Source organism: Triticum aestivum, chromosome 6A (assembly GCF_018294505.1).
Source record: "Triticum aestivum cultivar Chinese Spring chromosome 6A, IWGSC CS RefSeq v2.1, whole genome shotgun sequence".
Taxonomy (NCBI): domain Eukaryota; kingdom Viridiplantae; phylum Streptophyta; class Magnoliopsida; order Poales; family Poaceae; genus Triticum; species Triticum aestivum.
In genome coordinates, this window is record NC_057809.1 from 10649863 (window position 1) to 10675133 (window position 25271).

Here is a 25271-nt window from a genome sequence, read left to right on the forward strand (position 1 = left end):
CGCCAGCTTCCGGCGCGAGCGCTAGCGCTCAGAAATTCGTTCGGCCCCTCGCTCCAGCTTCTCGGACGTGTTAGCAGGCCAACTTGGCTAGGTGGGCTGGAGCCCAGCCGGCTCAATAGGCAAGGTGGCCTTAGGCCCAGGCGAACACACGAGAACAGGGGAGATAGAAGTAGCGAACCGGTACGTGACCCCCTCGATTCACTTTGCGGTGGCAGCTGCTCGTAAATAAAGCCAACTCCAGATTCCCGATTTCTGAGATCGCCGAAACCGTCGCTCCGATTTTTTGTACGTGCGTGCCGCTCCGCTCCAGGAAGCCAGCTTCTTGGAGCTGGGCCGTTCGGGCTAGCTCCGCTCGCATATTTGCGGAAGCTGGGAGCCAGCGAGCTACCGAACATGCCCTAATTCAGACGTTTTCCTTTTCTGCCGTGCCGTGCCCAACAGAGGACAGGTCTATTAGTACAGACACACACACCATCAGACTTGGCCACAGACGGCCCAAGTCGGAACCCGTGGGCTCAGCCCAACACACTCATAGCTTCTCCTTCTCCTTGCTAGTCCACCGCTACAAAGTAGCAGGTGTGACATATATATTTTTCTAATAAGGTAATTTTTTATATAGGCAGTCAACATGAGATTGACGCGGGGGACCCACTTGGTCAAATACCAGAGCACGCAGGTCATTTTCCTAGTCATTCTCGCTCGCGCCACCGTTCCCCATATCCCCTCGCCGCCGCCGCCGCCGCCGGCGGCGTCCGCCGCGCCACCACGGCGCCATGCTCCGGCAACGTGGCCGCGTCCTCACCCAGCTCCTCTCGTCTTCCTCCGCCTCTCCCGTGTCCCATCTCCGCCGCCTCCTCTCCGCCGCAGCGCCCGCCATCTCCCCAAGCATCGGGTTCGCCGTGGAGGACTACCTCGTCCGTACCTGCGGCCTCACCCGACCACAGGCCGCCAAGGCCTCCCCCAAGCTCTCCCACCTCAAGTCTCCCGCCAAGCCCGACGCCGTGCTCGCCTTCCTCGCCGGCCTCGGCCTCTCCGCCGCCGACGTCGCCGCCGTCGTCGCCAAGGACCCGCTGCTACTCTGCGCCAAAGTGGAGAAGACCCTGGCCCCCGTCGTCGACGGGCTCACCGGCCTCGGCCTCTCGCGTCCTCAGATCGCGCACCTCGTCTCGGTCGCCGGCGAGAAGTTCCGCTGCAGAGCCATCATCGACAGGCTGCACTACTACCTGGCCCTCTTCGGCTCCTCCGGGAAGCTCCTCCGGGTTCTCGACCGCAGCCCCTACATCCTCTCCTCCAACCTCGAGAGGGTGGTCAAGCCCAACGCCGTGTTCCTGAGGGAGTGCAGGATAGGTGCTTGTGATATTGCCAAGCTGTGTGTCGCTCAGCCGAGGATGCTCACCTCCAATGTGGAGCGCGTCCGGGCGATGGCGGCAAGCGCCGAAGGCCTAGGTGTGCCCCGTGGCTCCAGGATGTTCTGGCGCATGCTGAATGCCCTTGCGTTTCTCCGCGAGAAGGATATCGCCGCCAAAGTGGAGTACTTGAAGGACACTTTCAGATGGTCCGATGCTGAGGTGGGCATTGCTCTTTGTAAGGCCCCGATGGTGCTGGCGTTGTCCAAGGACCTGCTGCAGAGGAAGTCGGAGTTCCTGATCTCTGAGGTGGGGTTGGAACCGGCATACATTGCTCATCGGCCGACATTGCCCACTTACAGCCTGGAGGGCCGACTAAGGCCCCGGTACTACACTTTGAAGTTTCTTAAGGAAAATGGATTGCTAGATCATGACCGAGACTACTATTGTGCAGTCATGCTGCGAGAGGAGGTATTCATGGAGAAGTTCATATGCCCCTACAAGGAAGCTGCACCACAACTCGCTGGGAAGTGCCGGCTAGATTCAGATTTACATGAACCAAGGCCTGTACGAAAATTTCATAACCGGGTATGACACAACAGAAGTTTCACTCTCCGCATCAAGCCGCTCATTCCTGATTCAATGTTGTTGGCCTAAACTTAATGGTGGTTGGCTGCTATCTACAATCTATAGCATGTATGTTACGTTCTCATTTGGTGGTGCTAATCCAGGATGAAACTGATATTTTGATTTGTGAGCCTTGGTATGCTCGTTATGTCATTCAGTAGGAAGAAAGCATTGCGCTGCTATTAACTTGCCCCTCCTCCTACCAATGCTTTGAAGTGAGTAGTATTTCTGTGCACACTGTGTCTTTATGTTCTGAAATAGCCATGGCAGTTTTCAATGCAATCCTTAATCTATCTTTGCATGAAAGAGTGTTCTCATTCTGGCCATGATGATGATACGATGCCTCAAACTTTCCTTTGGATGAAAATTTTGAACTTCTATTTCCACAAGAAACATTTTTGGATTTGTTGATGGCCTATTTGCCACAATGTGCGGATCACTGTTGAGGATGCAGTTTTGATCTTAGTTTGGGCTTGCTCTAGTTCTTCTAAGATGAGAATCTTCATTCTTCCTTAGATATTAACTTTAGTGAAAGCAGGCCATTGCTCATTAGTTTGTATCAGTTGATTTGTTTATTTGTCTCATGTATTTTTGGATGGCCTACAAGCTGATACTTTTCCAGGGGCATTTGATCTCAGAACTGAATAGTTGAGTAGTAGGCTAGTGGTTTTTTTATTGACAACAGATATTTCAAATGCCCTGGTATTCTTACCGTAGAAGCAAATCGATAGTTGTATGGTATGGTGTTGAAAAGCAGATGTCATCTCATACAATAAGGGAATTTATGTTATGGTAACCTTAAAAAGCACAAATACAAGGCAAGAGGATGTGTCTCAGCCAAGTGGATCTCCATAGTTTGGAGCTCCCGTCTTCAGACCTGACTGCTGGATGAATATGCCTATCTGCCTCACATTTTGGTTCCGTTTTTCAGTTTGAGTGAAGCGCCTTGGCTGAGCCGGCTACTGTTCTTGCGCGGAGCAACGGCGAGCGCCATGCCGTCGTGCCACTGCCCGGTGCCATGGGATTGAAACTTGGTGCTATCAGCTGGCACAATTGGGGATAAACGTACTGGGCATTGCTTCAGCTAAGTTCACGGCTGTGTCCACTTTGCCCGGGAAAACATATTTCAAAATCTTGATTCGGCCTATAAAGGTGCCATTTCGATATCTTATCGACCGATAAAACACATTTCACTGCCACTGAGGAGTCCTCCATGGATTTAGCTTCCTTGCCTTGAATAACAAGGCTTCTCGAATGTTCCTCCTACGGAGCGCATGGGCCGGCATGGTGGTCCAGGGTGGAAATCCGGCCTAGGGGTCCCCGGCCGGGCCATAACACCCTAAGAAGCGGAAGGAGGAGACGTCGCGAATGGGGAGGATTGTTACTGAGAACTTGTTGTGGCCCCTTAGAAGTAAAAGAGTTGGGATTTTTGAAAGTTATTTTTTACTCCCCCCGTTTCTTTCTAGTCTGTATATAAAATTTGGCCAAAGTCAAACTTTGTCAACTTTGACTAAGTTTGTAGAAAAAATATCAACATCTTTTTTTGAGGGTATCTTTTTTGTAGACAAAATTCTGAACATCTTTTAGGGCATTTTGAGCTGATCTAAATGGGTCTCTATAGTCTAACTCAGCCCGGCCCATCAAGGTTGGACCGGACGCCACGCGACGCAAACCCTCACCACTATCCCCTCCGTCTCGCCGCCGGCGCCGCCATGCTCCGGCTCCGGCGCAGCGTGCTCTCGAAGCTCCTCTCGTATCCCTCCGTCTCTCCTCTCCACCGCCTCATCTCCACCACGGCGCCGGCCCCCGCCGTCGCCCCCAGCACCGGGTTCGCCGTGGAGGAGTACCTCGTCTCCACCTGCGGCCTCACCCGACCGCAGGCCCTCAAGGCCTCCGCCAAGCTCTCCCACCTCAAGTTCCCCTCCAACCCCGACGCCGTCCTGGCCTTCCTCGCCGGCCTCGGCCTCTCCGGCGCCGACGCCGCCGCCCTCGTCGCCAAGGACCCCAAGTTCCTCTGCGCCGACGTGGGGAGAACCCTGTCCCCCGTCGCCGCGGGGCTCGCCGGCCTCGGCCTGTCGCCTTCCGAGATCACCCGCCTCGCCTCGCTCGCCCCCGACAAATTCCGCTCTAGATCCATCGTCTCCAAGCTGCACTACTACCTGCCTCTCGTCGGGTCCTACGAGAACCTCCTCGGGGTGCTGAGGTATGGCTCCTGCCTCGTCTCGTCCGACCTGGAGACGGTGGTCAAGCCCAACGTCGCCTTCCTGCGGGAGTCCGGGCTAGCTGACTGCGACATTGCCAAGCTGTGCGTCACTCTCCCATGCCTGCTCACCTCCGGCTGGGAGCGCATCCAGGCGTTGGTGCTGTGCGCCGAAGGCCTCGGCATACCCCGTCGGTCCGGGATGTTCAGGCACGCGCTGCATGCTGTCGCGTTTGTCGGCGAACAGAAGGTCGCCGCCAAATTGGATTGCTTGAAGAGGACGTTTGGGTGGTCAGATGCTGAGGTCGGCATTGCTGTGTCCAAGTATCCGATGCTGCTGACTAAGTCTCACCACATGCTGCAGAGCAAGTCAGAGTTCCTGATCTCCGAGGTGGGGTTGGAACCGGCATTCATTGCTAATCGGCCCGTAATTGTCTGTCTTAGCCTGGAGGGCCGGCTCAGGCCCCGGTACTACGTTTTAAAGTTTCTCAAGGAAAATGGATTGCTCAAGGGTGATCCGAGCTATTATACAGTTGTCATGGTGAATGAGAATGTTTTCGCGCAGAGGTACATGTGCCCTTACAAGGAAGCTGCACCATACCTCGCTGAAGACTATGCAACTGCTTGCGGAGGGGAAGTGCCGGCTAGATTCGTATTTGCATGAGCTGAAAACACAAATATTGAAATTTTGATGCTTACTGTACCACATATTCCACTTTATGCAGTAGGCTTGTAAGCTTTGTTTCAGTGTTATTGCCTAACTAAATGTTGGCTGTCTGATATAGTATGTCTGTCACTGCTTGTTTGTTAGTTGTTAATGCTTGATGAAGTTAATTATTGTTAGTTGTTAATGTTTGTATCAGTTTTTTCATTTATTTTTCTCCTATATTTCTGATTAGCCTAATGGCTGATGCTTTCAGTTTGAGGCACAACTTGACTCAAAACTGAATAATGCAGTAGTATATTATCTTTGTACGTCCTATTATCTCCTCCAAATACTATGGCTGGTAAACTAAAGCCTCTTCTGATTTGCACCAATCAGGGGTTACGTGTGTTCTTTAACAGGTATGAATGAAGCTATGCTGTTAATTTGTTATGTCATCATTTAAGCCCAGCAGATTGTTAGAATGTTTAACCTAAGTCGAGCGTGTTATCCAATCTGCCTAGAATGTTTACAGGCTATGCTTTATGCAAACAGAGTTATGCATTAACAGATGCAAGCTGGATCCGCTAGATGGCATCTGATATATTTGTTAGTGCTATAAAAATATATCTTCACAACTATATTGAGCTTTTACTGCTGCCCTTTGTATTAAAACATGTTAATGCTGGATGTGATACTGACAACATGAATTATCAGCTACCTAGAATGTTACTGTCTGGAAAACATAATGCTAACTCTATCTGCGTATTTGACAATTTTCCTACTTACATATGATGCCAAGTGTGCATTAAAGTTTATGCCCTTTTTGTGTGATTGTAAGGCTGTGGCTGTATACCTTTTGATGTCGTTAGCTCTTGTTGCAGTACCAGATGAACTCAATAATCCACGCTTTCTGTGGATTCTGTCTCCTCGTTATGTCAGGTGCCTATCCGATTTTTTCCTTCAATCTTTGGAGTACTGCTATAGAAAATTGACCTCCATCGGGTTTGAACGGATTGCAGATAAATTTTCAGGGCTTCAAGGAGACTGGGATAGGGTGGAGAGTGGAGAGGTGCGACGGAGATCAGAATCTGACTGCTGGCGGCCGCCTTCAGTGGCCGTCGTTTGGTGGTCAGATAGCTTGACCAGGACAAGAAAGCCAGGCAAGACTAAGAGGCAAACTCTTCATTTTTTCCTGTGATGAACTACCCTTATATTTTTTTTTCTGTGATGAACTACCCTTATCATTTGCCACTAGAGCAGTTTGCTCTATTCATGCCCTGTTTAGTTTGCTCTACGAAAATATGCAAAGATGGCTACTAACAGCTGCAAACATGTCATTTCATCAATTATACCGTGTTACCAGTTTAGAGAAAGTGGCAAAGCACATGCTTTCATATTATTTTCTTTCCAAACTTCCTTTTTGTGGTGTTTTCTAATTTGTCTCTCTGTTTCCTGATGCTAACTCAAGTGCTGTTATTTAGCTTACAAGGCTGGTGATCCTCACCATGGAGAAACGGGGAACCAGACGTTGGAGATTTATTAATTTCTTCATATGTAAAAATGGATCTTGTAAGCATGAAGATGTGCCATGTAGCTAATACCATCAAACTCTTGTTACCTCAGCCAAGTTATTTTAGATATATTTAATAATTGCAATATTCTTTAACTACTTGATCAGAACAGCTCCTCATACTGACATGTTACTGAGATATTTCCTTTGTGTTTCCTCTAATAATTTATGGAACCATTTATTAAAAATTGTATCTATGTGGTGTAACCCTACGTGCATGGACTGTTACAAGGTCATGGTAAATTAAGCAGCCCAATGTGTTAATGCAATTGCTATTCCTTGTAGGCATCACGAAATGTTCAGACTAAATTTGATATATCTTATAATTCTACTTGAAAAGATGAATAAGACGAGCCATTCAAGGAATTGCCAGTCTGAAACCATGTAGTGAGTTGAGAAACACAATTGCGTTAGTTGCAGCCAATTCAGAGGCATGCCCGATGAATGTGGTTCAGAACAGTGGACATTTGTGTATTTGTTCGAAAAGGCTAAATAGTGTTAGTTTCTTTCTGCCACAAGTACTTATACAGTTATACTAAATCTGATACATGCATGATAACTTACTTTCACACTGAGCATTTTATTTTATTTTATTTTGCATTGTCTGGGATAGGAACCTGTGCGCTGACATTTTTTTGTGTGCATTGGCAACCTTCTGTTGTTGTAAAGCTGTCTTCATTTTTACTCGGGGCCTCTAATAGCATTGTTGCAGAATGGTTTACTGAAAGTTTTGGACAACACAGCTGATACTGTTCTATCGACAGTTGAATCTGGCAGCTGCTTGTGCATTCAGTTCTTAATTCTACAAATGAAGATGACAAGACCATAGTTCACGGGCTGTAGATTGGCTTTATAACTCAAGCGATTTGAATTCCATGCCCCTGTTTGTTTGGGCTAAAGCTTCAGGTTTTGCTACTTCTAGCTTCCTAGAAGCACAAGCTGGAACAAACATCAAATTTTGTAAAGGGCGGGGCGCTTGGGTTTGGGTCACCCTGCCGCCACCATTTCCGGCCACCCCACCGGCTGGACCAGCATACCTCGCATTCTGTGATCAGTTCTTCGTAACTGAATAACATCTCTGTCGGTTTGTTCATCATGTTATCCTTCGTATTCTGTCTCGCCATTCTTAAGTCGATATGTTTGTCCGTTCACATGTTTTTCATCTACAGCTACTTGGTGATTCTCCTCACGTCAGTTCTGCTAGATATATCTCAGTAGTTTGTACTCCCTCTGTTTCTATATACATCCGTATGTAGTTCATATTGAAATCTCTAAAATGTCTTATATTTAGGAACGGATGGAGTAGTAGTTTTCCCTCCAAGTCAGTTTCATCCTTAGTTTTATCTCTACTTGGAATTGCCTTAGTTTTTTTATTCCTCTGTGTTGTGTTGAGAGATATTGTTTTTCTTCAACGCCCGCACTGTTCAGGTCTGTTCAATCGACGCCATATGAGATGTGGAATAGGACAAAAATCCAACTTGTCTTTTCTTAAAATGTCTTATAATAAATGTATTATTATATTTTCATTTTGCATGATTAAGTTCATATTTTTGTGCTATAATTGCATTGATTCTTGAATGTGATATTCGGAGGAAAACTCAATTGGCAGCTCCATAATTGTTGTGGCAAAGTGAATATATTTCTTGGTTTTTTTTCCATGGCCTATGCCATGGTCCCTATATAAAATGCCATGTTGAGTTTTCCTTGTGTTTTAATTTCAATAAACATGTATATATCATGGCAAAGTTAACATGTGTCCCCATAACAAAAAAACAATTATAGACAAACCATGCCATTTTTGTGTAGAACCCATTGCATTTTTTTATTAAGTGCATGGCATTTTTATTATAAATAGCATGGGATTTTATTTTTCAAAGCGCATGCCATTTTTTAGCAGAGCATGTCATTTTTATTGTAAAATCATGACACTTTTATTTTTCTGAGCATGACACTTTTATGTTACCAAGCATGGCATTTTTATAGTGTGTCATTTTGATTTTGTAGATCATGGCAATTTTGTAGTAAGAGCATGGCATTTTTTTATTGTTATTGTTTTGTAGAACATGTTAAGTTTTATGAGAAAGAGAATGGTATTTTTTTTATTGCGAAGAACATGCATTTTCATTCTTTCTTTTTTTAGATAGGATGGCATTTTTTAGCATATCATGGTAATTTCATCTTTGCATGGCATTTCAGGTACAAACATCACGGGCACCTTTTTGTGTGCATACATTTTTTTTGTTTCTATATATTTATGGCTAATTTATGTTCTTTTTATATTATTTTTTGTGACTAATCTATGTTTTTTTTTTGCAAAATGATTTTTTGTGCACACGAATGAAACCGTGTGCACATCAATTTTATTTCAAATTAATATGCATTTTTTGGCTTATGGGATGACACTGGGAGGAGGAGGCCCAGTTAACAGCTTGACAGGCTATCTAATCGCCTTGGGGGTTCTCCTCACAGCGATAGCTGCTTCCCTGACAGCTGAACTGTTAGGATTTAATTAATTATAATAATCCCTAACCAAGACGGTTGCATCACGTCCCTACGGGCGCACCCCTTCGGGGGCTATATATATATATGTATTCCCGTATCAGTAGGGCTTGCTTTGCTACTTCTCGCAAAAAAGAAGTAAAGGCTTTGCTACACCTACGTATATTCTAGGTAAAGCTACGTAAAAACTGATTTGGGATGATTTGATTGGAAGGAAAAAATAGCCCGGGCATCACCCTGTGAAAATCATATATTATTTTTGTGTGATAGACAATTGTATGCGTGAGGTTCGCTCCAAATTTCAACTTATTTGGACATCTGAGCAGCTCTTAACAAAAAAGAAAAACAAATCAGATCAGAACAATGTGTGAACAGCAAACTCTTTTACAAATCTGAATTTGTCTTTTTTGCTGAGAGTTGCTCATATGTCCAAATAAGTTGAAACTTGAAGCGCACCTCACGCATAAACTTATCTACCATGAAAAAATAGATTTATTTTACTTTTTTAGTATTTGTTTTGATTTTTTTCATCCGGGGTGCAGATGAGCTCGGGAGCAGAAACGCCGCACTCGTTTAAGTTTACCTAGATCGGTACGTAGGTGTAGGATTATTGTATCAGTAAAGACAACTGTTCGCTTATACTCCCTCCGTTCCGAAATATAAGTCTTTCTAGATATTCCAACAAGTGACTACATATGGAACAAAATAAGTGAATCTATATTCTAAAATATGTCTACATACATTCGTATGTTGTAGTTCATTTGAAATGTCTAAAAAAAACTTATATGTATTTAGGAACGGAGGGAGTACATTGTGTGGACTCTCTCTCGATTGTCTCTCGTTTTTCTGTTAACAGACAGAAGGTCAGTTTTGTTACGAGACGCCCTAGCTTTTGCTTGAGATTCCAAAGCCCCAAACCCTCCTCCTCGCACGCCACCTTGGCCCCGCTGGCTTCCCGCCTCCCTCCGGCCCCTCATGCTCATGGCCGCCGCCACCTCGGCCGCATTCTTCTCGTCCCGGGCGGCCACCGCCCAATTGCCTCACGCCGCCTCGGCCGCGGCCCGCAGGGGGTTTGTCTCCTTGGGCAGGGCCGCCGCCGGCGGTTTCTCCTCCGGTAATGCATGGCCCTTCTCTTTGGCTTTCGTCGCGCTGCTGGTTTGCTTTGCCACTCGATCGATCGGGACAATTTAAGCAGATGGTTGAACAATTTAAGCACCGTTATAACTTTGTTAGATTGGAGGTGAAAACTTCTGTACAAGCGCTTAACAAAGATGAAAGATCTCTCTCTCTCTCTCTAATTAAGCACTCATGTAGGTATAAATTCAGGGCTAAATTATCTGTTGGAAGGTCTTTTCTCTGTACCTTTTGCAGTAGTAAACTGATGGTGGTGTGCCCACCCATGTTGCTGCTGTTGAACAAGCAGTTGTGCAGGATGCTACAAAGCCGGAAGCTCCAGTTGCTGTCGTTACAGGTGCTTCCAGAGGGATTGGAAAAGCTGGATGCAAGGTGAGCTACTTTTGCTGCCTTAATTAGGTTGTCATTCTGTATGTGCAGAAAGAGTCGATTTCTTCCCCCCTCTTAAAATCGGTGCCATTTATTTCCGAAAGATGCAACTTCACATTCCTCTAACTCAAAGCAATAGATATTCTTAGATGGCCAGATATGTGGTTTTATAGTTATAACTCTCTCTGCTTGCATATGCAAATGGCTATTTCCTCCCCATTTGCACAATGCTAAATTTAACCCCAGGGACCTCACGCCGACTTTGCCTGCAGGTCCTAGTGAATTATGCACGATCCTCCAAAGAGGCTGAAGCAGTCTCCAAAGAGGTGAGCTGGTTGATTAAAACATAATATTTGCACATATATTTTGTTTAATATCTGCTTACCCGTCTGTTAATTTGCATCATACAGTTATAAGATATACGAAGACAGACTGTAACTGGTGATTGCAATAAGTATTATTAAATTAGTTAGTCTACGTTGTTCTTTCATTTGCCTCGTACAGGAATGCGTACGATTGTTATCATTTCTGACCTCTTATCTGAGTAAGAAAAAACACAGTTGTGCTGAATTTTCATTCTCATTCATGAGCAAGTGAACATGACCCTTGTGTTATGTTTCAGAGATCATACAATGCAATGTGAAATATAGTCATATGGTATTAGTTTCGGAAAATCTCATTGGCCCATTGTAATTTCTTGTTCAGACTAGTATAGATGGTAGCAATAATAGTTCACAAAGGCTAAAAGAAATCAATTGTATTTTTCTAATGTTGACTCAATAGTTATTCTGGCTAAAATATGCTGATACCGCCATTGAAACATTATTGGTTTTGGGACAGGCATCTTTTTTTTATTTGTTAAATTGATCTTTTTCTCTTCATTTTTTCTCTACTAAGCCTAAATGCACTGATCTATTTGCAATGTAATCCTCTTTTGCAGATTGAAGCAGCTGGTGGTCAGGCTATTACCTTTGGAGGAGATGTTTCTAAAGAAGCTGATGTGGAATCTATGATGAAAGCAGTAAGTTCTTTTTATGGATGGAAAATGTTTTTCCTTTTGCATATATATTGATCAGATTATACAAACTTGGTTATCATTAGTCTATGGATTTCACCAGGCTCTTGATAAATAGGGAACAATTGACATCCTGGTAAATAATGCAGGTAGGTACCAACAGTTAATTAGTTTGCACCAGTTTAGCTTTCTACTGTTAATTTTTTTCTGTATGTGAAATAACATTCCGTAACCAGGGATTACGCGAGATGCCTTGTTGATGAGGATGACGGAATCCCAGTGGCAAGAAGTAATTGGTCTAAATCTTACTGGTGTTTTCCTCTGTACAAAGGTACGTGTTCGTCCCTTTATTTCTTGAAAATTTTGTACTTGAATAATGTTTATGCTTCTCAATTACACCTGCACATTCTTTACAGGCTGCCACAAAAATAATGGCGAAGAAAAAGAAGGTTCTTGTTTTGTTTCATTCTTCGAATTGGTTTGAACATTTTTGCTACCATGCGCTACTTGTTGGAGTTTAATATTTTTGGTATGTGTTAGCCACTGGTCCTATTAATCATACACTCCCTCTGTCCCAAAATAAGTGACTCAACTTTGTACTAACTTGATGACGGAGGGAGTACTTCAATTACACCTTTGCAAGCTTCATAGCTGTATCCTTACTTCATAGCTACTAGGTGATTCAATTACACTTAACTTCATAGCTGAAGGACAAAAAGGTGGCCTCCTTACTTTGCTTTATTGTGTTTCTGAAATACTTAGAGCTGAAAGAAAATTTGTATAAGGCCATACCATGTTGCTAGTGCACCAAAGCAAGAGAAGTAGTTTATCCCTTTTAGACTTAGTAGGATACTGTGTTTGTTCTTCATAAAAGAAGCCCTGCTCAGAATCAGAAGTCAGCTAATCAATTTTTTTGTCATCCGTTATAAGATACTTATTTATATTTAATGCAGGGAAGAGTCATCAACATAGCATCAGTTGTTGGTCTTACTGGCAATGCTGGGCAAGCAAATTACAGTGCTGCCAAGGCTGGGGTCATTGGTTTCACAAAAGCAGTTGCTATGGAATTGGCAAGCAGGAATATCAATGTGATCTCTCCGTCTTTTCATTGTTAGCTCGTAACTCATAAAACCGTAGTCCAACTTCTGAACAGTTTTCAATACTCAGGTGAATGCAACCGCACCTGGATTCATCGCATCTGACATGACCGCTGAACTTGGAGAGGAGCTTGAGAAGAGAATCTTGTCAACTATTCCCTTGGGTATGCATCTTAAGCTGCAACCTCTGCTTAAAACTAGCATTGTTCATATTCTGACTGTTGTACATAAATCCTAAGTGGAGCAAAAGAAAAAAATTCTTGAGAAAAACTTACTGTATAGTATTATGTTATGTACATGTGCGCCCTTGTGCACTATATCTACTAAGTGATTTTTTCCAGTCGGCACTAATGCTTCATTCAACAACTTCACAGGGAGGTATGTCCAGCCACTGGAAGTTGCTGGGTTGGTTGAGTTCTTGGCCTTGAATCCTGGGGCGAGCTACATCACCGGACAGGTTGGTGTAATATTGACAATGTTCGTGACAATTGGTTATGTGAAACTTAACAGGTTTTTTATTGAACTATCTCTTGGCAGGTGTTTGTCATCGATGGTGGGATGGTAATGTGAAACCTTTACAAGCTTCATATATAGGTTGACATGTGCTCCACCTAGCGGGATGTTTTATGTGTGGTGCGTCCACTACCGGAACAGGGTGCTACCCCGACGGCCAAAACAATGCCGACGGCCACCGTTGGGTTCCTCGGAGATATGCCGACAGCCTGGTCCTGGCCGTCGGCGTATCCAGGCCGTCGGGTTAGACGGAGCTAAGCCGACGGCACCCGTCGGCATAGAACGGCCGTCGGCCTATCTGCAAGTACGCCGACAGCTGCCGTCGGCTTACAAGGGCCGTCGGCATAGTCGTGGGCCTGGCGACCCCGCTGTTGACGGGCGGCTAACGTCGTTAGAGCTATGCCGACGGCCGAGGCAGGGGGCCGTCGGCATAGGTCCACACGCCACGTCACCGATCCAGGCCGCACCGTCCAAAACATATGCCGACGGCTGCCGTCGGCATACCTAGCCGTCGGCATAGGTAGACTTTTTTTTCATATATATTTTTTAAGCTTTTTATGTATTATTATATCAACTAACATGTAGCATGTTAAATATAAACATACATATGAATATATATGTAGTTTTTTTTCATATATTATGAATATATATATATAGTTTGTATTTTTTCGAGCACGTTAATAATGTGCGGTCATGTTCTTTTGAATATAGATCATTATATTTTATTAAAATCAAAAACAGCTATGCCGACAAAAGTTTTGTGGCAGTTGCAAACGCCCGACACCCGTCTTCAGAGTGTGACCCCCCTCACGTCCGCGGTGTGCCCCCCTCATGGACGGCGCCGGCACCTGGAGGGGGGAAACGGACGCGTCGGGTCTACACGGTGGATGTAGCTGTGGGTTTGGCCCGGATGTTGCTCCCGGGTGTCCCTACGGGCCGACCTGACACAACCGGGGCCTCTAATAGCATTGTTGCAGAATGGTTTACTGAAAGTTTTGGACAACACAGCTGATACTGTTCTATCGACAGTTGAATCTGGCAGCTGCTTGCGCATTCAGTTCTTAATTCTACAAATGAAGATGACAAGACCATAGTTCACGGGCTGTAGATTGGCTTTATAACTCAAGCGATTTGAATACCATGCCCCTGTTTGTTTGGGCTAAAGCTTCAGGTTTTGCTACTTCTAGCTTCCTAGAAGCACAAGCTGGAACAAACATCATTCCGGACCCGGTTCTTCCTTGTGTGACCACACATCCATCTCAGCATGATCATCTTTGCTACACCTAAAAAGAGCCTCCTCAAAGCTTAACTCCCTAATTTTTTTAAACACAAATTCATTTACTTGTAAGCCATTGAGTTAAGGTTGACTACTCAAGTACTTCACTAAATGATATTTTGGGCACATAGTTCACCAGTTCCTCACTAAGAGAAAGAGAACTGGTCCAAACAGGACGACAAGAAAAAACACACACTTCAATAGATATACAATTTTGACTGCTTCTACAAGTCCAATCAATAATTTCTCCATCTTCTTATGTTCATTGCCATCACTTTTTCCCTTCTCTATTGACTTCTCTTGTCTAGACGCTTTTTTCTTCTCTGCTTCCTCATGAAGAAATTTAGACGTTGCATCCACTGTAATCTCATTTCTAGCAATCAGTGTGCCAACAACCAATAGACCTCTCTTGATCATCGATAGACAAATGTATTCTTCTTCGCAAAACCAAAACTTGCATATATTTTTTGAGCAAATCAAAACGAAAACTTGCAACCTTTCTGCATATAGTACAATATTATATGAGCAAAACAAGCGTGTGGGCCACGTGCCAGGTACGGCCCGATTAGATATGTGCCGGGCCAGGCCCACCACGGGCCGGGCACACATGCTAACGGGCCGCCGCTGCCGCCCGGCGCGCCAGCATCGCCGCCATGCTCCGCCTCCGGGGCTGCATCCTCCCCCGCCTCCTCTCACCTCCCGCCACCCCCCTCCACCGCCTCCTCTCCGCGGCCGTTTCTCCGAGCCCTCCTAGCTTTGCCGTGGAGGAGTACCTCGTCGCCACCTGTGGCCTCACCCCAGCGCAGGCCCGCAAGGCCTCCCCCAAGCTCTCCCACCTCAAGTCCCCAGCCAACCCCGACGCCGTCCTCGCCTTCCTCGCCGGCCTTGGCCTCTCCGGCGCCGACCTCGCCACCGCCATCCGCAAGGATCCCAGGTTGCTCTGCGCGGGCGTGGAGACAACCCTGGCCCCCAATGTCGCGGAGCTCACCGGCCTGGGTCTCTCGCGTTCTGAGATCGCGCGCCTCGTCTCGATCACCGGCACCAGTTTCCGCTGCAAATCCATCGTCTCTGGACTGCACTACTGCTTGCCCCTCTTCGGCTCCTCAGAGAACCTCCTTCGGGCCCTAAAGAGTGGCTCCATTCTCTCGTCCGACCTCGAGCGAGTGGTCAAGCCCAATGTCGCCTTCCTGCGGGAGTGTGGCCTGGCTACTTGTGATATTGCCAGGCTCTGCATACCTATGCCATCGCTGCTCAGCATCAGCACGGAACGCATCCAGACAGCAGTGGCGTGCGTCGAAGGTCTTGGTGTACCCCGTGGATCTCCAATGTTCAGACATGCACTACAAGCTGTTGCATTCCTCAGCCAGGAGAAAATCACCGCCAAAGTGGAGCACTTGAAGAAAGCGTTCAGGTGGTCGGATGCCGAGGTGGGTATTGCCGTTTCTAAGGCTCCAACGTTGCTGACGAGGACCAAGGAGTCGCTGCAGCGCAGGTCTGAGTTCCTCATCTATGAGGTGTGGTTGGAACCGGCATATATTGCTTATCGTCCGGCAATGCTCACTTACAGCTTGGAGGGCCGGCTCAGGCCCCGGTACTACGTCGTCAGATTTCTCAAGGAAAATGGATTGCTAGATCACGACCGGGACTACTATGCTGCAGTCATGATCAGCGAGAAGGTATTCGTCCAGAAGTTTATATGCCCTCATAAGGATGCTGCACCGCATCTCGCTCAAGATTATGCAACAGCTTGCAGAGGGGAGGTTCCAGCTAGATTCAGTTTTACATGAACCAAGACTAATAAGAAAATTGGTATGTTCATTATGTCATTCAGTAGAGAAGAAACCATCACACTGCTGTGAAATGGCCATTTCAGTTTTGAATGCAATCCTCAATCAATATTTCCATGAAAGAATGGTCTCATTTTGGCCATAAAGATGATATGAAGTCTCTACTTTTCTTTGGATGGAAATTTTGAACCTCTTTTTCCTTGGGAAACAATTTTGGATTTGTTGATGTGCTGATCACTGTTGAGGATCCAGTGGGAATACGAAGTACATAAGAAGTACATACGGATGTATATACGAAGTACATACGGATGTATATAGACATATCAATAATTCCTAAATATAAGTCTTTTTTAAAGATTTTAATACGAAGTACATACGGATGTATATAGACATATTTTAGAGTGTAGATTCACTCATTTTGTTCCGTATGTAGTCCATAATTGAAATCTCTAAAAAGACTTATATTTAGGAACGGAGGGAGTATCTTATAATTCCCATGTGGGTATTTACTTCCGTAACTAAAATACTAGGATACACAAGTTAGACATTTTGCAATTGGCCAAGCAATTGGTCTACCTCTTTTTCAGATGTTGTCAATTTCTTATGAACTCTTTCATTTTGTTTTCTATCTGGATGGCCATAACAGTTGACAAAAATTAATGGGTTTCTCGAAAAGGTAAAGCACCATCTCAGTATTTTTGTCCATGAGATAAGTTGCTGATAATCGATTCACAGTACTGTTAGCATTTGTGTATCCAGTGAGCCAGTGTTGTGATCTATTTCAGAGTGTAGTATTAGATGGGTGATGTCTACACCAGAATTACTTAGCTTTCTTTATCAGGATTGTGTGGCCCTGTTGCTTCTTGGCATCATTAATAGCAAGTGGCGTGCTCTTTACAAACGGAACTACCCTCAGATATACCACGAGGCAATAGAATGGATCTTAAGCAAGCAATCTCAATCTCTACTCCATAGAGATAACTGTTATAATTTCTGGGGTTAATTCAGAGTGGTGCTCTATCTACTGTTGGCACCTTGCCTTCATTGTAGTAAGTACATACTAGATAAATAGATGTATCGTGATTTCCGTGAACTGTTCTTCCTTTGCACATTATGAAAAAAATTGTAACTAGAGAACATTCTGTTGGTCTTGGTCGCATATGCACGGGTTATTTTTGCAGCCAAGTGGACCTCCATGGTTCAATTGCTTCTAGAAGATATGACAGCTGTGATTTTACAATCTTTCATCTGAAGATGGCCTAGCTAGCTTCAAGAGGGTAGAACAGATCAACGGAGCGCTGTTAGAGCAAGCCAGTTTTGGGCTATCTCTTGTGAGAATTTATGAGATTAACATTGGCTGCACACACACTCATGAGCCCTAAAGTTGTGGACCGTAGGAATATGGAAAACCTGAATCTGAATGTGGCTTGTACGTAGCATCATGAAAGCAGCTAGCTAGCTGATTCCTAATGTCCAATTGACCAGGTTCATGTCGAAGATTCTTTGAAGCTGCTGCTCGAGATAAGATCTGATTGACCGCCAGGAAGGTGATGTGTTTGTTTGTCAAAGTTGTGGCGATCCGTGTGTGCAGCAACCTTGGGCCTCTGCACCTGCAAGGAACCGTAGGGTCTACCCCCTCCACTCTCAATTGGGAGGCGTTAGGGCTACCGCGTTTGGACTTGCAGGAGGTCGAGCTTCCCTTCTCCACGAACGAGATCAAGGACGCCATCAAGGATCTCCCCACGGATCGGGCACCCGGACCGGATGGTTTCTCCGGTGCTTTTTACAAAGCCACCTCGGAGATCATCTTGCCTGACCTCTTTATGGCCTTCCAGCAACTGCACGAGCTCAACGGGACAGGCCTGCACCTGATCAATGGTGCACACATCGTGCTCCTCCCGAAAACAGATGCACCTACCGCCATGTCCGACTTCCGGCCCATCAGTCTGTTCCACAGTATCATGAAGCTATTCACTAAGGTGCTTGCCACTAGGGTTGCCAAGCATATCGACAACCTGATTTCTCCAGTACAGAGCGTCTTCATCAAGGGCAGGTGCATACAAGACAACTTTCTTTTTGTGCAAGGGATGGCACGCCACTTCCACCGCACAAAGAAGCCGATGCTACTGATCAAGCTTGACATTGCCAAAGCATTTGATACGGTATCCTGGTCATACCTCCTCGACATGCTAAGGGCCAGGGGTTTCGGACAGCGATGGTGTGATTGGATTGCCTTGTGTCTGGCCTCGGCCTCCTCCCGGGTGCTCGTCAATGGTGTAGCGGGGCGGCCGATACGGCACCGGCGTGGCCTCCGTCAAGGTGACCCGCTATCACCTTCCCTGTTCATCCTAGCGATGGAGCCGCTGCAGCAACTGTTGGTGCAGGCGGTCCAAGTTGGGTCGCTGAGCCGGTTGCATGGGCAGGTTCCTTCCTTCCACACCTCTATGTATGTGGATGACGTGGCAATCTTCGTCAACCCCATCCGAATGGAAGTGGAAACGCTGCACCAGATCATGCATGCATTCGGGGAGGCCACCGGCCTCAAGGTGAACTTCCAGAAGAGCACAATTCTACCTATCCAGGGTGCACTTTTTGATGTGCAGAATGTCACCGAACCATTGGGGGCCCCCTGTGCGGCCTTCCCATGCAAATTCCTCGGACTACCGCTGTCACTCCGAAAATGGCGCAAGGTCGACCTCCAACCCCTGCTCGACAAGCTGCTGGCACGACTGGCTTGCTGGAAGCTTAAACTTTTCGCGGCGGCGGGCAGGCTGGTGCTCCTCAACTCGGTCCTCACTGCCTTCACCACCTACTAGTTGTCTGTCCAAGACATGCCAGCGTGGGTGCGCCGCCAAATTGACAAGGCCAGAAGAGCTTGGCTGTGGCGTGGGCAAGAGGCATGCCATGGGGGTCACTACAAGGTTGCTTGGGGGAGGATCTGTAGACCAAAGGAGCTGGGCGGCCTCGGGATCCTGGACCTAGTGCGGTTCGGATATGCCTTGAGGCTACGTTGGCTATGGCTCGAACGGACGGCACCGGAAAGGCCATGGATAGGTTTGCCTGTCCCATGCACCCTACAAGAGAGAGTTCTGTTCGCGGCCGCAATGGCAGCGCAAGTCAGAGACGGGAAGACGGCGTCCTTTTGGTACGACAGCTGGATGCAAGGGGAAGCACCCTTCCTTGTAGCACCTGACATCTTCCAGTTGGCACGTCGAAAAAACAAGATGGTACATGCAGCGCTCCGAGACAATAGCTGGGAGCGGGATGTGCAGGGGCGGGTGACCACGGGGCTGCTGCCCCAATTTGTCAACCTCTGGACGAGGGTGGCGGCAACGGGCCAACTATCGGCAGGACAGGATGTCTTCTCCTGGAAACTAACGGAGTCAGGCATTTTCTCCACAAGCTCGGCGTACCACATGCAGTTCTTGGGATCCACGAGATCACCCCTCATGGCGGCAGTGTGGAAGGCGTGGGCGCCGGCAAAGATCAAGCTTTTCGCCTGGCTTCTTGCCATTAACCGGCTCCTTACAGCGGACAGGCTAATGGCGAGGAAATGGCCAAATTGCTACTTTTGCCCTCTCTGCATGCGCAACCTGGAGACCAACATGCATCTGTTCCAAGAGTGCACATGGGCTCGACGCCTTTGGGCGATGGGAGCTGATCGTTTTCAATTACCCTCATGCCATCCAGATAACTGGAGCACGACGACTGACACAACAGAGTGGCTCCTGGGATTGACGACCAACGCAGCGCACGCCAAGAAGGCCAGGTCCATCTCTCTGCTCATAGCTTGGACGATCTGGGGCGAAAGAAACAACCGGATCTTCAGAGGCCAAGAACGATCCGTCGAGAGAGCAATGGACTCCATTGGTGACGAGATCACAACCTGGACGTGGGCAGGTGGGAAGCACTTGATGCCGCGAGATCACAACCTGGCCGTGGAGGAGTACCTCGTCTCCACCTGCGGCCTCACCCGACCCCAGGCCGTCAAAGCCTCTGCCAAGCTCTCCCACCTCAGGTCCCCCGCCAACGCCGACGCCGTCCTCGCCTTCCTCGCCGGCCTCGGCCTCTCCGGCGCCGACGCCGCCGCCCTCGTCGCCAGGGACCCCAAGTTCCTCTGCGCCAAAGTGGACAAGACCCTGGCGCCCGTCGTCGCCGGGCTCTCTGGCCTCGGCTTATCGCGGTCTGACATCGCGCGCCTCTTCCCGCTCGCCGTCCACAAATTCCGCGAAAAAACTGTGGTCTCCAAGATGCACTACTACCTGCGCCTCTTTGGCTCATCCGGCAACCTCCTCCGGGTGATGAAGTTCTGCAATGTCCTCTCATGCAACCTCGAGAGGGTGGTCAAGCCCAATTTGGCGTTACTGCAAGGGTGCGGACTAGGTGATTGTGATATTGCCAAGTTGTGCATCTCTACACCGAGGTTGCTCGCCAACAACCCCAAGCGTCTCCAGGCCATTGTGACATGCGCTCAAAATATAGGTGTGCCCCGTGGTTCTAGGATGTTCAGGCACGCCCTGCATGCTGTTGCACCTTTCAGAGAGGAGGAGATAGCAGCCAGAGTGGAGTACTTGAGGAACACGTTCAGGTGGACGGATGCCGAGGTGGGCATGGCTGTTTCTAAGTTTCCACGGGTGCTGACTAAGTCCAAGGAATCGCTGCAGCGCAGGTCTGAGTTCCTCATCTCCGAGGCGGGCTTGGAACCGGTGCACATTGCTCAACGGTCGGTAATACTCGGGCACAGCCTAGAGGGCCGGCTCAGGCCCCGGTACTATGCTGTCAAGTTTCTCAAGGAAAATGGATTGCTCAAGCGCGACTCAAGCTACTATACTGTTTTCAAGGAGTCCGAGAAGGCATTCAAGAAGATGTTCATACACCCTCATAAGGAAGCTGCACCGCACCTTGAAAAAGACTACGATGCTGCTTGCAAAGGGGAGGTGCCCACTAATTTCAGATTCACATAAGCCAAGAACGGGCTCTGATGTAACTGTGTGCTGGTTGTCCGCTGCTGTATGTCTGTTAGATGCTGGGTTGGTGGTTGTTAACGAGTGATGAAGCTGATAATTTGATCCCTGGATACTGATATGTAATGTCATCACTCAGCAGAGAAGAAACCATGGATTTGATATCAACTTTTTTTCGTCCTCATTCATGTTTTAGACACATGTACTGGAACTAAGTAAGTGTGAGATCAGGCCATTCTGCAATGCACTAAAATTTCAGTTTTCAACTTAGTTGCCTGTGCATTGAGATAATGAGCCAACGTAAAGGTCTCCTTCATTTGTGGGCAATGCATTCCTAATGTTCTACTACTGATTTTGCTACTCATAGTGGATAATTTGAGTATAAATCTGATGCCCTTCCCAAATCTAGGTAAATAGTGGCTTTAGCTTAATCTATTTTTCAGTTATGGTTTGACATAAAAATCGTTTTGGTTTGCCCATATGCAGACTCATAGAGATCTGTTTTTGCTTTAACTAACAAACTAAAGATAGACTTAGTCATTCAACTATAGAAGGTGTCTGCAAGTGAGTTCTCCTTTAGTTGGATCAGAGGTAACGATTTGGAGCCATCAGTCATATTGGAAATACCTGCAGGACGAAATGTACAGGGCTCACATCTGGTTATCTGCTAAAGAGGGATGCACACTTAACTAAACATCAAACTCTCATATGGAGGAGGTTTGACATCATTTAAGTTTAAGTAAATAAACTTAAGTTTGTCTGTCCATTCTTATGCTAGTAATGTTATTGAGACAATGGAGAAGCACTTGCCGCTCTTCTACCTTGCCGCTAGTAAACTTAGGTGTATTATCCTGCTCTGCACGATGGCCATAAATTATGTGTTTATTGTGGATGGCCGCTTAAGATTTTTAGTTCATTATTGTGCTTTGGTCCTGTGGGTAATTCTTTGTGCCAAGCACCACCAGAAGGTTCACTAGCAGCTACGTCGTGTTTCTTCCTTCTGTGTCTGAGCTAGCTCTTCTTTAGTTTGGCTAAAACTGAGTGATTAATTTATTGCTTTGGTTGGTGTGATCGTGAATATAGGCACCAAACAGTTGGTATCATGTACATCCATACTCTGAATACATGTTCTGAATTTCTGCAGAGACTGCAGTTCTTGATTACTCGCCCCTAGTATTCTTGTTTGTATGAAAAGCTGCACATAATCTGCTAGCTTTTGGGAGCACATTACTTCCAACTGGCGACGTAAGGTGTACCTGAATTAGTTTCTGCTATCTTGGGTGTTCATCTGGATAAAGATATCATTGAAGTTCAGTGACGGATAGTAAAATTTGATACCTGTGTCTCTATGATTTTCGCAAGGCAAAATTAAGCTTTTGAACTATTTGATCTGAAAAGACAAATAATTTCAGTAATTTCGTTAACTTCAAAAGTAACTGCCAAAGCATGCTAGAATTAGTTTAACTTCAAGTTGTCAAGCAGATAAGTTGTAGTTATCATGATCTGTTTTTTTTTTCTGTAACACAGTTAAGCATTACATGCTGTCTGTACTTAAACCTTTCATATGTCCACTTATCTCCAGATTAGGTGTTTGCTACATGTCATTTTGCCCTGTTGTTATTGCTCTGCTTATTTTACTTGTCGATGCAGGGTTATGGAAAGGCTCCTGGGTGTAAGAATTGCTTTTGTTGGAGATGGACGTTAAAGGTGCATTATTGTTCAACTGTTGAACTATTTGTTATTTTCAGCAAGACACAAACCTGTTGAGGTTTGATCAAGATTTTGTTGCCTTGTTGGGAATGATAAACGGATATTTTGTGGTGGTCCATGCAGTAATGCATCATACACTTGAGTGTTTATATGTTTCATGATTCATCAAGTTTCTCTGACCTATGATGATATCGGCGGCCAACTATACATTGATTTGTTCTGCCCAGCAAAATGATAAACCCGTTCCCCTTATAAGTTGTAATTGTTGTGGTTGCTAGCAGATGCTTCTTTTGCTATTTTTATATATCTCATAATTCCCGTGTTGGTATTATGTTCTGTAACTAAAATGCTACAGTGCACAAGTTGACATTTGGTAATTGGCCAAGCAAACTGTTAAGTTTATTAGTCTACCTCTTTTTCTGATGTTGTCGACTTCTCATGAACTCTTACGTTTTGTTTTGTATCACGATGGCCAGAACAGTTGACTGAAGATTATGGGTTTCTCGAAAAGGTAAAGCACTATCTCAGTATTTCTGTTCACGAGACAAGTTACTGATAATGGATTAACAGTAGCGTTAGCATTTTTATCCAACGAATGAGTCTGTTTCGCTCTATTTCAGAGTGTAGCATTATATGGATGATGTCCATACTTGAATTACTTTGCTTTCTTTATAAGGATTGTATTAGAGTGTGGCCCTGTTGCTTCTTGGTATCATTACTAACAAGCAGGGACGGAGCCAGAAATAATATATAAAGGGGGCCAATGCAAGAGATAAAAGGTTGGAGGGGGCCAAACATATAAATTTAGACCACTTTGTGCTAATTATCTAGTGGTGTTTTCAGAAAAGAAAAATATTAGCATACAGGGGGCCATGGCCCCAGCCTGCCCACCCCTGGCTCCGTCACTACTAGCAAGTGGCATATGTCACTTTTACCCGTGCTCTTTACACACGAAAGTACCCTCAGATTTTAGTTTATAGATACATGTCTGTAGAATCAGTTGTTGTTGTCAAAGCTGCTAGTAAACTGACTTGAATATGCATTTTCCTTGTTGATCGCCTGATTCGTTTTAAGTGGTTGTAGTTTATAGAAATGGTACTCCATTAGTTCCACTGGATGGTGGGAAATTATGTGTTACCCGTTCCTTTGCTCCGTGCTGGTTGCTAGTGCTTCCAGATAAGCTTTCCTCTAAGCGTTGCAGACCATTCATAAAACTCTCTCTGTGATGCAACAGGCTTAGCGTGGTGGTGCGGAAGTGTCGCAGCTCGGCTGAGGGAGCTACGGACCTTATCAAGAGCAACGTCATCTCACATACGCTGGCGACGAAGATGCATATCTTTCCTGTTAGGACTTGTGAGTCTGGGAGAAGATGCTATTTTATTTATTTATTTTTTTGAGATGTGGAGAATGTGGTATTCACATTTCCTGGTCCTGTGTGATCCCAAGAGCTCTCGGTGCACTATCATGCGAATCTGTGGGTCTGCCCATGTAATAACAGGATGTTTTATTGCTTGCAGTCCAAAGGTGGGTGTTGGTTGCAGAGCCCGGCTTTGACAGGGATTAAACGGATGGATGAAGTCTTGAAGATGGCAGAGATTGAACCGGGCGAGGCCTGAAGGTATTTCCCCTGGATGGTACATGTGTCCTGGATGGAGCTGCTGCATACGCCTTTTGTTTGTACATTAAAAAAAAGTATCAATCCAGCTTTTAGATAGCTGCTCGAAGATCAAACTTGACTCAGGCCAAGAACCTGTTGTTTGTAGATACTGATACCCATCACTTCAGATTTAATTGTCGAAATCATTTGGTATGAGGAAACATTGCATTACTACAAATTGATCCCCTTCGATGCACCAATGTAGAGCAAGAAACCATTAAGCTCTAATTTCTCAGCGAGTCAGTTTATTGGATATTTCGTTCTTCAAAATGTTATTGTTTTAATTATTAGAGCAAGGTCTAAGAACCAAAATGCATGAGTTCAATCCGGAATCAGTAACCATGCTTAACGGTTTTCCATGCTCTTGCGTGTTTTGCATTTGAACCTTGCAGAAAACAGACACGGCGAGGATGCGCTGAAACTGGATGTTGGTGCATTCTGCTTGCTTCCTTCCTGGTGATCGGTTGCTTGCTATAGGTACTGCCTCTGTAAACTAATATAAGACTTTTTAGATCACTGTAGCACGCACGTGTTGATGTGGCCTGCCAGATTCTTTGTTGGCCCCTCTTGCTTTGATTAGTTTGCACATTAAGCTTCATGCTTCCCTTTGCTGAAGACATGTTTGATCTATGTTCACGTCGAAAGTTTTGTATTCTGAATCTTCCTTCCTGACCTACAACCCAATTGAACAAGCTATCTATAGTTTTTTTTTTTAGAATCACCGTGGGGGGGGGGGGGAGTTTCCCCACCTGAATATATTACTTAAAGTGGCCAAAAAGCCAGAGTGGTGATCCAGTTTATAAGGAAAACCGGATCGAAAACCTTAACAAATTGACCTCGTTTATAAGGGAAACCAGGCCG

At 45.9% G+C, this 25271-nt stretch overlaps 4 protein-coding genes and 1 pseudogene across 7 annotated transcripts; all 5 read left to right on the forward strand.

The window, feature by feature from the left end:
- The first annotated feature begins 661 nt into the window (after nucleotides 1-661).
- LOC123129956 (uncharacterized) lies at nucleotides 662-1904 on the forward strand. 2 transcript variants are annotated; one of them, XM_044549913.1, is made up of 2 exons: nucleotides 662-1732; nucleotides 1801-1904. In XM_044549913.1, exons 1-2 carry the CDS (start codon nucleotides 774-776, stop codon nucleotides 1901-1903), a joined length of 1062 nt encoding a protein of 353 aa, XP_044405848.1. In that variant the 5' UTR covers nucleotides 662-773; the 3' UTR covers nucleotide 1904. The 2 variants fall into 2 exon arrangements, with proteins under 2 accessions (XP_044405848.1, XP_044405849.1); XM_044549914.1 differs by having other exon boundaries at nucleotides 662-1655.
- A 1661-nt stretch (nucleotides 1905-3565) lies between these two features.
- LOC123131647 (uncharacterized) lies at nucleotides 3566-6374 on the forward strand. Of its 3 annotated transcripts, none has more exons than XM_044551318.1 (4): nucleotides 3566-4564; nucleotides 5701-5758; nucleotides 5839-5979; nucleotides 6301-6374. In XM_044551318.1, the coding sequence occupies exons 1-4, from the start codon at nucleotides 3581-3583 to the stop codon at nucleotides 6360-6362; spliced, it is 1245 nt and encodes a 414-aa protein (XP_044407253.1). In that variant the 5' UTR covers nucleotides 3566-3580; the 3' UTR covers nucleotides 6363-6374. The 3 variants fall into 3 exon arrangements, with proteins under 3 accessions (XP_044407253.1, XP_044407254.1, XP_044407252.1); XM_044551319.1 differs by having other exon boundaries at nucleotides 5851-5979; XM_044551317.1 differs by lacking the exons at nucleotides 5701-5758; nucleotides 5839-5979; nucleotides 6301-6374 and having other exon boundaries at nucleotides 3566-5016.
- A 3489-nt stretch (nucleotides 6375-9863) lies between these two features.
- On the forward strand, nucleotides 9864-13073 carry LOC123129957 (3-oxoacyl-[acyl-carrier-protein] reductase 4-like; annotated as a pseudogene).
- Nucleotides 13074-14945: 1872 nt separating this feature from the next.
- Nucleotides 14946-16323, forward strand: LOC123129958 (uncharacterized). The gene has a single exon (XM_044549915.1). The coding sequence runs from the start codon at nucleotides 14946-14948 to the stop codon at nucleotides 16077-16079; it is 1134 nt and encodes a 377-aa protein (XP_044405850.1). The 3' UTR covers nucleotides 16080-16323.
- A 2860-nt stretch (nucleotides 16324-19183) lies between these two features.
- Nucleotides 19184-24388, forward strand: LOC123129288 (uncharacterized). Its single transcript, XM_044549514.1, has 4 exons — nucleotides 19184-21258; nucleotides 22694-22750; nucleotides 23988-24106; nucleotides 24271-24388. The coding sequence occupies exon 1, from the start codon at nucleotides 19184-19186 to the stop codon at nucleotides 21041-21043; it is 1860 nt and encodes a 619-aa protein (XP_044405449.1). The 3' UTR covers nucleotides 21044-21258; nucleotides 22694-22750; nucleotides 23988-24106; nucleotides 24271-24388.
- Nucleotides 24389-25271: the final 883 nt, after the last annotated feature.